This window comes from Mizuhopecten yessoensis, unplaced genomic scaffold, assembly GCF_002113885.1.
Source record: "Mizuhopecten yessoensis strain PY_sf001 unplaced genomic scaffold, ASM211388v2 scaffold8183, whole genome shotgun sequence".
NCBI lineage: Eukaryota > Metazoa > Mollusca > Bivalvia > Pectinida > Pectinidae > Mizuhopecten > Mizuhopecten yessoensis.
Window position 1 is genome coordinate 461,930 of NW_018407420.1, and position 15,653 is coordinate 477,582.

The 15,653-nt window shown below is 38.0% G+C and overlaps 1 protein-coding gene across 1 annotated transcript in view; it reads right to left on the bottom strand.

Moving 5' to 3' along the window:
* Positions 1-1,301: 1,301 nt before the first annotated feature.
* LOC110455239 (MOB kinase activator 3B-like) overlaps positions 1,302-15,653 on the bottom strand; it is a 24,168-nt gene continuing 9,816 nt past the window's right edge. Inside the window, exons 3-7 of the mRNA XM_021505239.1 lie at positions 14,025-14,118; positions 10,720-10,853; positions 6,317-6,432; positions 5,270-5,356; positions 1,302-3,511 (exon numbers count right to left, since the gene is read on the bottom strand). Of these exons, the coding sequence (XP_021360914.1) occupies positions 3,479-3,511; positions 5,270-5,356; positions 6,317-6,432; positions 10,720-10,853; positions 14,025-14,118 (464 nt within the window). The 3' untranslated portion in view covers positions 1,302-3,478. The remainder of the gene's footprint in view (positions 3,512-5,269; positions 5,357-6,316; positions 6,433-10,719; positions 10,854-14,024; positions 14,119-15,653) is intronic.

Genomic DNA, 15,653 nt, shown 5'->3' on the forward strand with positions numbered 1-15,653 from the left:
GATGGCTTGTAAAGTAGTCTGTACACTAAAACTCAATTTCATTGTACAAGACTTGTGTGTTTGTTTGTATATTCAAACACCTACACTGTGTATAATTCGTTAGTGCTAATGAAATCAAGTAAAGAAATTAATATATAGCGTAGATCCTAGATAAACGCCACTCCAGAACTCCATTTTTGTAGTTGTACATCTTTCTAACATAGAATCTGACTTGAATATAATCCCATCGATGTACAATGTATTAATAAATGTAGTAAGCAGAACACGTTTTTTTAAAGGTTAAAGTTAGATTTTATTTCCCAAACTTTTTTTTGGTGGGGGGAGGGGGAGGGGGGAATGTCGGAATTGAGATGACCCAGGTTTACCCCTCTTTAAACATCTAGTCCCTCTCAAGAGTACATAAACCTCATATAGAATCTGAATTTAAACCACATTGATATACAATATAAATGTTATGGGTAGAAAAACTTAACCATAGACAGAAGAGATTTATTTTGAAACTTTAGTTGAGGTCATTTTTCCCCCCGACATATCACTAAACATATCTGAGTTATAAAGAAATTTCATTTATTTCGATTTCTCCTTTCGCTGGATTTGGAAGGACAAATACTTTTAAATATGAATTGACTTCTCCACATTTACTTGAACAAAAAAATAATTAAAATATGATTAACATTAACATTTACACAGTGTAGATGTACAGTATGTTTATGAAATCAAGGACGAAACGATTTATTTACAAAACAATTAGATTCAGTCCATTTAAGAATTCAAGTGAAATTTTCTAATGGCAAGTAATATTTTTCATCTATCAAACAAACAAACTAATTAACTCGTCCTGTATTCTACACCTATTCAATAACTTACAAAGCAACTAGTGGTTTTTTTCTAATTTATAAATAAGATTAGAGTGTGTTGACTAGAAAATTTCCAGTTGTTCACTGGATTATCTCCCTTTACTGTTTTATAGTATGTTTTGTTTTGGAAATTTCTTGTAAAGATCAGCATATGTGTGATTTAGAAAAGTTTGTTATGCTTTGATGGGTTCTAAAATTGAACAGAATTTCGATCTGTAATCAAAATGACATCGCATGAAAAACCTCCTTAATTGATATTTATTAATCACATCAATAAAATTTAAGGATTAAGGATTTTTAAGGACTTAAAAAAACACCAAAAAACGGAGTGTACTCTAAATAAACCGCGAAGCGGTTTATGATGAGAGTACATTCCGTTTTTTTGTGTTATAGCTCCATAACATGAAAATATATTCAAGTTAATCCTTATAATTTAATCTACTATACACAATCCCTGTGGAAATACTCTTTTATTGATGCTCTCTTTTCTCTTAGAAATTATTGCGCTGCTGTATCAGCAAATCAAAAGCGATGTTACAAACGGCAACGTCTTTTTTTTTTTTTACATTATGGGCTGATAACATAAATTTGTAAGCCAATGAAAATGCTTGTTGCAAGCAAGATTAAATTATTTAATATTAACACAAATCAAAGCAAGTTTGATATTGACATTGGAGAAAATCTGGAGTTATCAAATGACATACTCATATTACCACATTGGCACATTCATAAAGAAAAGAAAATTAAAATGTACAATCAGGTGTAGCATAATAAAAGCACTTTTTTAAAATCATCTGAAATGTTGTTGAACCAATAATAAAGAGACTGTGCTTTACAGCGGCCTCAGATACCAACAGATTAACACAATTTACAGAAAGATTTCAAAAAAATTTAGACCAGCTAAAATGGATACATACATTAACAAACAATTAACAAAATTCATAACAATATTAATCAAAATTAGGAATGCCAGCCGTCATATATGCTGCAAATTAAAAATCAGAAGAAAAAAAATAAGTAGAAGCGACAAAACCATTTGCCTGAAAGGCAATGTTATAATTAAGTAAATCAGACAGAAACAAAATCAACCTAAAAATGACACAGTAAGTTGTTATCATTTTTGCAAAGGGAGAATGTGAATACTTAACAAAATTATATTCTAAATTGAAAGCAAATGAACTTGATGAATATTTGGAAATGTTCGTTTTTCTTTTGAAATATGTGCATTAAAAATACCTGACCCCGAAGTGTGACCGATGTTAAACAAAACCGAACGAACCCATTTTCAGATCCCATTTTCCAATTTTCTTCAACATAATTTAAATGTTTCTAAATTTTTGAGATAAAATTGTTTGAAGTATACAGTAATAAGATAATTAATTTATGCTTGATGTATAAGGGAAACAAACTTTATAATTAAGATGCATTTTAAGTATTTTGCTTTCATAGAAAAAGTAATGAATACAGTTTATGCTACAACCATTCATGTATAGTCTTAACATCATTAGATATTGTACAATCAAAATGTTTTGGGGTTCAGGGTAGACGAACTTGTTTGAATTTCGACACCACGAAAGGGGCAATAACAAAGTACAGGAAGCGGAAATATCGTTTTATTACAAAACTGTAAAACATGTATATCTATCAAATTCAAATGTTATCCACCATCTATCAAAAAAGCAAAAAAATATGCCATATACTACACTGGAAGATTTTTTCCAAATGTAAAGCAATTATATAATTGCATATACAATTTATGTTATGAAATCGAAACAAGAGTCTTATCTCGGAAAAGTATGGACAAAAAAGTTAAGCTGGATTTTCAAATATAGATTATTTTTTAAGAACTAGGGTACGTTCAGAACAAAAAGCGTTCTGCAACATTTGTGGAAAAAAACTCTTTTACTTGTCCTTTGATTTAATTTGAAAGTGACTTGCTACAGAACACTCTCTATGAACGACTTTGCTTCTGAACGTACCCCTGATAATGATGAAAATGACATAATTTATTAATGATATATAATATAGGGATAACTGCTCATGAACGTATAAACATACCAAGGTGTTCGCATTGTAAAATTTCTCAACAAATTAGACAGCTAATATAATAGTCTAGCTAGCAAAAATAATCACAATCCGTAATTGTCAGCTGATCTATCACCACGATCGCCGACATCCTAACAGATTAGATTATGACATCATAATCAAATCAATGAGAACCAGAAATCTGTTATGTCAAATTGTCAGTTAGTTGGCGATAGGTCTATTCCACACACAGGAAGTCTATATATGCATGTAACTGTTTGGGTTTCGGAGGACCATACATAACGGTTTCCTCCACTAAACACCTAATTATATGTTGAAACCATTGTAATAATGATCATGATGATGATGATGATGACGACAAAAATGAGTCAATATTATTCCCTGCATTGCTATGAAGTCCATGACGGAGGTTTGTCTCTCTGCTACTCTTGGATTTGTAATGCTTTTCCTTCCTTGTCTTACGAATCCAAGTCTCCTGTCTATACCCTGGGGTGCCGCTCCCTCCCCTCCTAGCACAAAGTGGAGATATAGCATGCAATTACCCTACCATGCCTTTTCCACTGCTTGAAGGCCCGTTAGCAGTGACACATCCTTTCGGTCATTTCTCGCTGGAAACAAAGACAACATTCTCTGTATATATTAGGCATATAACTTGATATAGCACATTAATCAATCAGATACCGTGGTAAGCGGATTATTTTCAAAATGAGGCTAAAAGAATGTGTCTACAGTAGAGGTAAGAGGTAAGGTAAGGGGGCGGGGGGCTTATTGCCGGTAAAATACGGTAATGTAGAGTCCATAACATAGATTGAATCAAAACAGACGTAATAAGGCATCACAAGTGATACAAATCCCCTCGCATTCACACATTGTGTGCCATGTGTATGAGGAAATTAATAGAAAATTTAATGATGTATCAGTATTTGACCTTGACCTTTAACGCAGAAACGTGAATGTGTTGCAGGTACTAAATACCTAACATTTGTATCAAGTTTCATGAAATAGAGGGATTACAGAATTCCGTAGAGGGATTACAGAAATCCGTAGAGGGATTACATAAATCCGTAGAGGGATTACAGAAATCCGTAGAGGGATTACAGAATTCCGTAGAGGGATTACAGAATTCCGTAGAGGGATTACAGAAATCCGTAGAGGGATTACAGAAATCCGTAGAGGGATTACAGAAATCCGTAATCCGTAGAGGGATTACAGAAATCCGTAGAGGGATTACAGAAATCCGTAGAGGGATTACAGAAATCCGTAGAGGGATTACAGAAATCTGTAGAGGGATTACAGAAATCTGTAGAGGGATTACAGAAATCCGTAGAGGGATTACAGAAATCCGTAGAGGGATTACAGAAATCCGTAGAGGGATTACAGAAATCCGTAGAGGGATTACTGAAATCTGTAGAGGGATTACAGAAATCTGTAGAGGGATTACAGAAATCCATAGAGGGATTACAAAGTTTTTTTAGTAACAGTGACCTTGACCTTCAATGTAGCAAGCTGTAACACGAACTTATTCAAAGTCCGACACGATTTGCCGTCTTCTGGAAGAGGAAGATACTTTCAGAAATGAGCATTTTGGGTATATATGACAATCCAGCAGTCGGAAGACTTCCAATATGGCAGACATAAACGAACTAACACTTGCTTGATTAGAAGATATAAATGCATTGATAAGAATTGTATCAGGAATCGTTTTGTTTCCATTGAAAATGACAAAACGTGCAAGACCATATATATGGCACGGCACTGTATGTTATATATCAATAGGTTTTAGTAAACTTATTTCAATATTGAGTTGGGTCTTGGAACAGCGCTTTTTTCCAACACGTTACACTTCCATTAGAACGCCCGGCTTTCTTATGCTTATTTTCTGTAAACACCTCATTTGAATAACTATGAATTGTGTTGGATAACGAACTGCGAAACATACATATTTAACGCATAATAATAATACGACAGTTGTTAAACGCGGAGAATGTGTAGCAACACATTCCGCAATCTCCGCATTTCAAAATCGCCCCTGCTACCTCCGCCATGTTGGAATGGAAATCTTCCAGAAGCAGAAAAAGGCAAATTGTGTCGGACGCAGAGCATAGTCATATCAAACACTTGTATTGGGTTTCATGAAATTCCATTGAGGAATAAAGTTGCTAGATCGATGACAAAGTTTTTCTAAAAATAGTAACGGTGACCTTGACCTTCGACGTTGTGTAACATGCATACATACATATGTACATTTGTATGGGCTGAATACTGTATCCCCTCGCCCTTTGTTTGCGAGGGGATAATCAAGTAAAACAAAACATTTCATCAACCAGTTACGATTATAAGCATTAATGACTGAGAGGAATACTTACGAGTGGTTCTAGCTCCTTCTTCTCCACCAGTTCAAACTCCTTGATAAAGTAGTAGAAGTGTTTGAAGCACGTGTTGACATGAGCCTCCTGTTAATGAGAAATAACCAGTTAATCCTTCAGGATCCCTGTCCCACTGCAGTGTAGTTTTTCATAAATACAGTTACCTCCCCTTAATTTTGTTTTCGATATAACTAAAGCACAGTTGGACCAGTAACCTCCCCTTAATTTCCTTTTGGATATAACAGTTTGGCCGGGACACTTCCGCTGACCAGTAACCTCCCCTTAATTCCTTTTGATTATAACTACAGCACAGCTGGGATAGGACACTGCATTAATCAGTAACCTCCCCTTAATTCCTTTTGAATATAACTACAGCACAACTGGGATAGGACACTGCATTAATCAGTAACCTCCCCTTAATTTCCTTTTGGATATTACTAGAGCACAGTTGGGCGAGGACATTTCTGTTGACTAGGTTAAGCTCAATTGGTTAGAGCAAGAGTGTAACAAGCAAAAATCCAATGTACAAATCCCAGTCTAGGCCTGCTGGACAATTACACTCAAAATACTCTTGGCGATTTTATTTTGTATATTTCTTTTTTTTTCTTTTTTTCCCCCCCATAAAAGTCCTGCAAGGTGTGGTTTTCTCTCCAGATTTATCAAAGTTATAGTCATGCCAGAAAAACAGTTTCCTATGGAAAGTTACATTATATTATATAAATAATATTCCCATTAGTTTCATATAAACAATATTTTAGTATGAAATACAAGAACTTCCCACTCATTTTAAACATGGTTTAGTGTTTGTATTAAGTTGAAAATTGAAATATACAAACATAATATTAACAGCAATGTTTATTTGTAGTTGAACAATTTAATAATATATAATTATATCTTAAAAACCTTCAAATAAGGTATTCTTATTTTAGCAGATCTAATTTTTTTGCTTCAATTCAGAATGAATATGGTTCTATTCTATTGCAGACCCCCCAAAAAGGCCCTAGCAAAATCCCTGTTAAGATTTCAATAATTTTCAGGGTAGCTTACCGCCTCAAGTGCCAGTAATTTATCGAAATGGTGGATATACACGTGGACGAAGACTCTGAACAGTCTTGTCAGGATCTTCTTTACTGTGGGGGTGAAATTCTTGGGAAACGGCACACCTGTAAAAGGTAGAGAACACATTGTTTATAAACGTACAATGCTATTTACACTACTAGAGATAAGAGTTAGTCATAAGATCATCTTTGTTAAACACATTTTACCAAGACAGAAGAGTTTCCTGTATCGAAGCTTAAGGGACTTTACATATATAGGACATGTCAGTGCCCTGTCATGTGCATTCACAAAAAGTACAGTAAAACCTCAATATAATGCCCCCTATTTCATTTGCCACAACGTTTACTACCATTCATTTGCAACCTCGTTTACTGCCATTCATTTGCCACCTCGTTTACTGCCATTCACTTGCCAACTCGTTTATGGCCATATACTTCCCACCTCGTTTACTGCCATTCATTTGCCACCTCGCTTACCGCCATTCATTTGACACCACGTTTACCGCCATTCATTAGCCACCTTGTTTACTACCATTCATTTGCCACCTTGTTTACCACCATTAATTTGCCACTTCGTTTACTGCCATTCACTTGCCACCTCATTTACCGCCATTCACTTCCCCCCTCGTTTACCGCAATTCATTTGCCACTTCGTTTACTGCTATTCAATTGCCACCTCGTTTACTGCCATTCATTTGCCATCTCGTTTACTGCCATTCATTTGCCATCTCGTTTACTGCCATTCATTTGCCATCTCGTTTACTGCCATTCATTTGCCACCTTGTTTACTACCATTCATTTGCCCCCTCGTTTACTCCCATTCAATTGCCCCCACGTTTACCGCCATTAATTTGCCACCTTGCTTACCACCATTCATTTGCCACTTCGTTTACGGCCATTCATTTGCCACCTCGTTTACATTTGCCACCTCGTTAACTGCCATTCATTTGCCACCTCATTTACTGCCATTCAATTGCCACCTTGTTTACTGCCATTCATTTGCGATCTAGTTTACCGTCATTCATTTGAAACCTTGGTTACTACCATTCATTTGCCACCTCGTTTACTGTCATTCAATTGCCACCACGTTTACCGCCATTAATTTGCCACCTTGCTTACCACCATTCATTTGCCACTTCGTTTCCTGCCATTCATTTGCCACCTCGTTTACTCCCATTCATTTGCCACCTCGTTTACTGCCATTCAATGTCCACCACTTTTACCGCCATTAATTTGCCACCTCGTTTACTGCCATACATTTGCCACCTCGCTTACCGCCATTCAATTGCCACCTCGTTTACTGCCATTCATTTGCCACCTCGTTTACATTTGCCACCTCGTTAACTGCCATTCATTTGCCACCTCATTTACTGCCATTCAATTGCCACCTTGTTTACTGCCATTCATTTGCCACCTCATTTACTGCCATTCAATTGCCACCTTGTTTACTGACATTCATTTGCCACCTCGTTTACCGCCATTCAATTGCCACCTCGTTTACTGCCATTAATTTGCCACCTCGTTTACTGCCATACATTTGCCACCTCGCTTACCGCCATTCAATTGCCACCTCGTTTACTGCCATTCATTTGCCACCTCCTTTATGGCCATTCACTTCCCACCTCGTTTACCGCAATTCATTTGCCACCTTGTTTACTATCATTCAGTTGCCACCTTGTTTACCACCATTCACTTGCCACTTCGTTTACTGCCATTCAATTGCCACCTCGTTTACTGCCATTCACTTGCCAACTCGTTTATGGCCATTCATTTGCCACCTCGTTTACCGCCATTCATTTGCCACCTCGTTTACTGCCATTCAATTGCCACCACGTTTACCGCCATTAATTTGCCACCTCGCTTACCACCATTCAATTGCCACCTCGTTTACTGCCATTCATTTGCGATCTCGTTTACCGTCATTCATTTGCAACCTTGGTTACTACCATTCATTTGCCACCTCGTTTACTGCCATTCACTTGCCAACTCGTTTATGGCCATTCATTTGCCACCTCGTTTACTGCCATTCAATTGCCACCACGTTTACTGCCATTCATTTGCGATCTCGTTTACTGCCATTCATTTGCCACCTTGTTTACTGTCATTCATTTGCCACCTCGTTCTCGTTTACCGCCATTAATTTGCCACCTCGTTTACTGCCATACATTTGCCACCTCGCTTACCGCCATTCATATGCCACCTCGTTTACCGCCATTCATTTGCCACCTTGTTTACTACCATTCATTTGCCACCTTGTTTACTGCCATTCATTTGCCAACTCGTTTATGGCCATTCATTTGCCACCTCGTTTACATTTGCCACCTCGTTAACTGCCATTCATTTGCCACCTCCTTTACTGCCATTCATATGCCACCTCCTTTACTGTCATTCATTTGCCACCTCGTTCTCGTTTACCGCCATTAATTTCCACCTCGTTTACTGCCATTCATTTGCCACCTTGTTTACTACCATTCATTTGCCACCTTGTTTACTGCCATTCATTTGCCAACTCGTTTATGGCCATTCATTTGCCACCTCGTTTACATTTGCCACCTCGTTAACTGCCATTCAATTGCCACCTCGTTTACTGCCATTAATTTGCCACCTCGTTTACTGCCATTCATTTGCGATCTTGTTTACTGCCATTCATTTGCCACCTCGTTTACTGCCATTCATTTGCCACCTCGTTAACTGCCATTCATTTGCCACCTCGTTTACTGCCATTCATATGCCACCTCCTTTACTGCCATTCATTTGCCACCTCGTTTACCGCCAACATATCCTGCGTTATTGATTTGGGATTGCTATATTTCTGTTTTCTGACTAAGCCTGTCCACTTTAATTTTTTTAATACACAGGAATGTATCGAAAGTGATTCCAGAACTTGTAAATTTCATCTGGATAAGAAAGTGAATATATTTCATTGATCATCAACATAGTGAAGTTTGAAAGCAGTTGGCAAACCTAGAGTTCTATGATCAGGAAAGAAATTACTGGACAGCCAGACAGTGGTTGATATAGAACCCAAATAGGTCTCTTGTTGCTGGGCCCTAATACACTCAGTAACCATTTACTGTAGTTAAATTTCGTTGTTTTTGTATGGGGACCAATTCGTGGGGATTATATTTCGTGGAATTAATATCTTAAAATGTGATGGGTATCGATCAAATCCGTCACGCTCTGTAGCTTATATAGATATTGACATGTGCTGACATTACCTGTGTTACGATTCAATAACTGTTACAAATACAATGCTTGATTGACCCACTGTTGCTACAAGTGTTTACCTCTGTGCCAGTGACGATAATTACACCGTTTATCATGACTTGTGTCTAAATGTAAATCCACCATGAATTTGCAATAAAATGAATAGCTTATTTACTATTTTCGTGGTTGTTATAAAACCAAGAATTGCACGAAACTCAATCCCCAACGAAATATTATGCTTTTACAGTACTTCCTTTGAAGACCAGCTCCCTTGAGCTTATCACAAGTAAAATGCTGTTTTCCGAATTGTTTTTGAAGAAAAACAAGCACAATGAGTGACAATGAGACTCATATTAATACATATGATACGTATAACACCTATTCAGGTAATTAAATAAACCAACATGGCAGAATTATGGTTAAAGACAATCACACTGACAGTAACATTTGGTCAGATAGACATTTCCTGCATTGTTTTGTTAGATATTAACAGCACAATAGCATGTGACGACGTTTATACACAGAAAATATATAAAATACGTTAGTGTATAATTATACATATGTAAATGATCTGTCAAAAGACGGTTTGTAACTTAACGCTGCGCACTTGTGAAAGACATCAAAATATTAGCCCAACTCGTGAAATATATTTGGTATTACTGAAGACACTGTTAGATATCCTCTATTTATCATGCTGTTTTCTTAAATTCGCTGTAATGATAAATTCGCTCTTATTACGTAGGGAGAAAAAGGCAAAAATTAAACTGCAGTGAAAATTTCCCACTTCACAGTATATACCGGTAACCTTTATTGTTTATTATATTATAAAGAAGTAATTCCAACAGTGTGGACATGCAAGTTTAGGTTGTCAAGTGGAGTGCATCTTGCACAAGAATGGGTCCTCTTCATCAGCGTTCCTTGTCCGCGATGTTCTCGTTTTAATTGCTGCCTTCGGCTGTCTTTAGCCGAGGGCACTATTGTTTTTTTTTTTATAATAGCTATATTTCTAATTATAGTATAGCAGTTCTATCTTCTTGTAATATGATGTATATGTGGATGTAACTGTTCTGTTTCACTGTGTCTTGATAAAGGAGTGGATCGCTCCGAAAATTTGACAACCTAAACTTGTCCACACTGTTGGAATTACTTCTTTGCCCCATATATATTTATCTTGTATATACTTACCAACTTTTACTGGGAATATGTTTTCATCATTGATCTGTTCCTCTACCCATTCCATGAGATTGGAGATGTATTTGGGGGCTGGTAGGGCTGTAGGTTTCTTGTAATTTATACCATCACACCAATAATAATCATACCTAAAATAAAAATGATTATGCACATTTTATAATGTCCATGATATATCATGTTCAGATCTAGATCTATGGGTACCAGTTAAACATTCTCTTGAATCAGCAAGTAATTACATTTATCACATAGTGTACTGTGTTATCCAGTGGCTATACCCATGTCATATTATTTTGCGTATTAAACCCATGTCATATGACCTATCAGCCCTGTGATTGGTTGCATTGTAAGCTTCAATTGTTTCGTAACGCCTATGACAAGTACATGACGTCACAGGCTTACACACTGAAGTCAAAATGGCAGCTTTTAAATTTGAGGGTTACATGAAAATTGTCGTTTTACACGAATAGATACCACAAATTTTGGTTATGTGATAAAAAGGATCTTACACTTGTTATCATTTCATATGAAATTTATGAAACTTGTCATCAAATTTGTTTCATAAATCTCATATGAAATGGAAACTCATGTAAGATCCTATATATGCAAATCACAGATCCCAAAAGGATCTTGGCATCCACTACAATAGGATCCTTATCAGATCTACAAAAGATTGATCTTTTATCTTTTCTGCCCTTCAATTTCATTACAGGTACTTTTTATAGTCAAAGTCAAGATGACTGGAAAGCATCTACATGTACATGAAGGTGATAAGCAATTTTTAATGCAATGTTAATATGTTTAAACACACTAGGAGTGCCATCTTGGTATGAAATTAGAGAATAATCTCTAATATTTTCTGAGATATAGTGCTAAGGATGGATCAAAATGAAATTCATGTCTTAAGAGAAAGGAGAAAGGGGAAACGTGACTATAAACCCCCTTATGGCATTACAAATTTACTACATATTGTCTAAAACAGTTATTAAATCTTTTTAAGCAAATATTTTATGTAATTCCTTCAGAATTAATTCCAGATACATCAGTACGGGGCCACCTAATTATATATGCATCATGATCATGGCCTTGTATATAACAGCATGTTCTGAAGTATAATGTGTACCTATGCAAACACAAGAAGCACCAGTGAAAATTGAAGGAAAAATTGTGCTAGAATTAACATTTACCCGTCACCGACTATCAAAATTTATTTACAAATATTTTAGAAAATTTGAATTGGTTACCATAGTGAGAAGCTTTGTTTGCATTTTTACATGGTGTGTATATACATGTATATGCATAAATGATGAGTTATCCTTCATGCCAAGTTGTCTAAATGGTGTCATTATATATCTAGTTAACTACGTTATGCTGGCTAATTACTGAACATGATCTACTATGTTGTACATCGTGCTAAAGGCCCTATAATTATTCCGTCAGAAAGTGGACCGGAGCGCATGATTAATTAAACTTCACAAGGAAATCTAATTCATTATTGTGTTTCACAAGGTGTTCCTTATCAAGGCATTTGTCTTAATCTGTATTAAATATCAATGTCAAGTGCATAACTAACAAAAACATTTGATGACAATAATCTTACTTTAGTCCATTAACCATGTCTAATTTTGGAATAACTTTCATGTCCCAGTCATGATATACATGTATTATGGTCCCCCTGACAAGACAAACTTTGGTCCCCCTGACAAGACAAACTTTGGTCCCCTGGCATGACTTACTTTGGTCCCCCTGACAAGACAAACTTTGGTCCCCCTGACATGACTTACTTTGGCCCTCCCTGATGACATGACATACTTTGGTCCCCCTAACAAGACATAATTTGGTCCTCCCTGGCATGACTTACTTTGGTCCCCTGGCATGACTTACTTTGGTCCCCTGACATGAATTACTTTGGTCCCCCTGAAATGACTTACTTTGACCTCCCTTACATGACTTACTTTGGCCCTCCCTGACATGACTTAATTTTCCCCTCCCTGACAAGACTTACTTTGGTCCACTGACATGACTTACTTTGGCCCTCCCTGACATGACATACTTTGGCCTTCTTTCACATTACTCACAATCATTTGGTCCCCTGAAATGACTTACTTTGGCCCTCCCTGTCCCCTGACATGACTTACTATGGTCCCCCTGCCATGACTTACTTTGGCCCTCCCTGTCCCCTGACATGACTTACTATGGTCCCCCTGCCATGACTTACTTTGGCCCTCCCTGTCCCCTGACATGACTTACTATGGTCCCCCTGACATGACTTACTTTGGCCCTCCCTGTCCCATGACATGACTTAATTAAGTCCCCTGACATGACTCACTTTGGCCCTCTCTGACATGACTTACTTTGGTCCCCCTGACATGACTTACTTTGGTCCCCTGACATGACTTACTTCGGTCCCCTGGCATGACTTACTTTGGCCCTCCCTGACATAACTTATTTTGGCCATCTCTGACATGGCTTACTTTGGTCCCCTGACATGAATTACTTTTGTCCCCCTGACATGACTTACTTTGACCTCCCTTACATGATTTACTTTGGCCCTCCCTGACATGACTTAATTTTCCCCTCCCTGACAAGACTTACTTTGGTCCCCTGACATGACTTACTTTGGTCCGCCTGACATGACTTACTTTGGCCCTCCCTGAGATAACTTATTTTGGCCATCTCTGACATGACTTACTTTGGTCCCCTGACATGACTTACTTTGGTCCCCTGACATGACTTACTTTGGTCCCCCTGACATGACTTACTTTGGTCCCCTGACATGACTTACTTTGGCCCTCCCTGACATGACATACTTTGGCCTTCTTTCACATTACTTACAATAATTTGGTCCCCTGAAATGACTTACTTTGGCCCTCCCTGTCCCCTGACATGACTTAATTTAGTCCCCTGACATGACTCACTTTGGCCCTCTCTGACATGACTTACTTTGGTCCCCCTGACATGACTTACTTTGGTCCCCTGACATGACAAACTTTGGTCCACCTGACATGACTCACTTTGTCCCCCCAACATGACTTACTTTTGTCCCCCCAACATGACTTACTTTTGTCCCCCTGACATGACTTACTTTGGCCATCTCTGACATGACTTACTTTGGTTCCCCCAACGTGACTTACTTTTGTCCCCCTGGCATGACTTACTTTGGTCCCCTGACATGACTTACTTTGGTCCCCTGACATGACTTACTTTGGTCCCCTGGCATGACTTACTTTTGTCCCCCCGACCTGACTCACTTTGGCCCCCTGACATGACTTACTTTTGTCCCCCCGACATTCATGACTTACTTTGGTCCCCCTGACATTGTAGGACAGGTCTGTTCCGTACAGTACTCACACAGAGTACCATACAGCATGTTGATTCTGTTGAAGAAGTCCACCACTGCAAAAACAAGAGAATACTCCATAACTCTATACACTTATACAAGAAACAGTGCCCACTGTTAACACCACTGATTAAATACTACAGCACAATATTTCTTTTTGTGTATGGTTAATATATCTGCTAATTATGTTTTAAGCATTTTTAAGGTGAGGATTTGAATTTATGTAATGAATTCTTATGTCAATCCAAGATGGATGCCAGCTGGGAGCCATCTTGTTCTTGCGATCAATCTGAATAATAATTAACATGAACAGCTAAGAATGACAGGGTTAAAACCTACATCTGAAATCTGAGAAAGATCTGTCCAGCACTGTCAAGCAATAACGAAATTGTTAAGGTCCAAATATGGGTAAACTAGGGATAAAATGGTTCTATCCATGCTTTCTATATATTTCTGCAGCTAGTAAATAATTCGTACAAATCAAATGGATAAGAAAATTCCATTGAAGTTTTACCAGATAAATTGATAATGGTATCACTATTTGCCAACACTGTGCTTCACATTTGAACAGGAATATCTATGTCTCCATGCATGCATACATGCCGCTTGGATGATTGACAATATTTATCAAAAAAATTATCTTTATGTGTTCACGTGTAAGATGATGTACCAGTACAGTTTTTTAAGGAATAACTCATCTACAGACAGATTTAGCTGAGCTCATTGAATTAGCGACATTTACAGTGTAATACATGATGATCTCATTTTGTTTTACAGCAAGATATATGTCTAGTTAGACATGCAGCTAAAAACTCCTATTTCTTGTCACAATAAAATGCATATATCTGCCATCTTTTTCCTGGTCTTGAGAAATTTGGAGGTCCAAGGCAACGCTCCAGTCAGGAAGTTGGGTCGTCCTAGATTTTTCATCCTTCCGTTTGATATTAAATGCCTTTTATATATTACGGTGCCTGTGATCTGTCTTGCCAAATATATTTAATATACAGCTATTTAGGCTTGTTTATCAGGTTTCTGTACGTTACTTCATGTACAGAAATAAATATAATAGATATCAAACTTCATGATCATTACCATAATGCATGTGTAATGTACTCAACATATACAGAGAGTTGTATGGAAGCACAGAAGTCTAGTGGTGGGACACTGGGCTGGTGACCGAAGGGAGGCACAGTGGTCTAGTGGTGGGACACTGGGCGGGTGACAGAAGGGAGGCACAGTGGTCTAGTGGTGGGACACCGGGCTGGTGACAGAAGAGAGGCACAGTAGTCTAGTGGTGGGACACCGGGCTGGTGACCGAAGGGAGGCACAGTGGTCTAGTGGTGGGACACCGGGCTGGTGACAGAAGAGAGGCACAGTAGTCTAGTGGTGGGACACCGGGCTGGTGACCGAAGAGAGGCACAGTAATCTAGTGGTGGGACACCGGGCTGGTGACAGAAGGGAGGCACAGTGGTCTAGTGGTGGGACACTGGGCTGGTGACTGAAGGGAGGCACAGTGGTCTAGTGGTGGGACACCGGGCTGGTGACAGAAGGGAGGCACAGTAGTCTAGTGGTGGGACACCGGGCTGGTGAC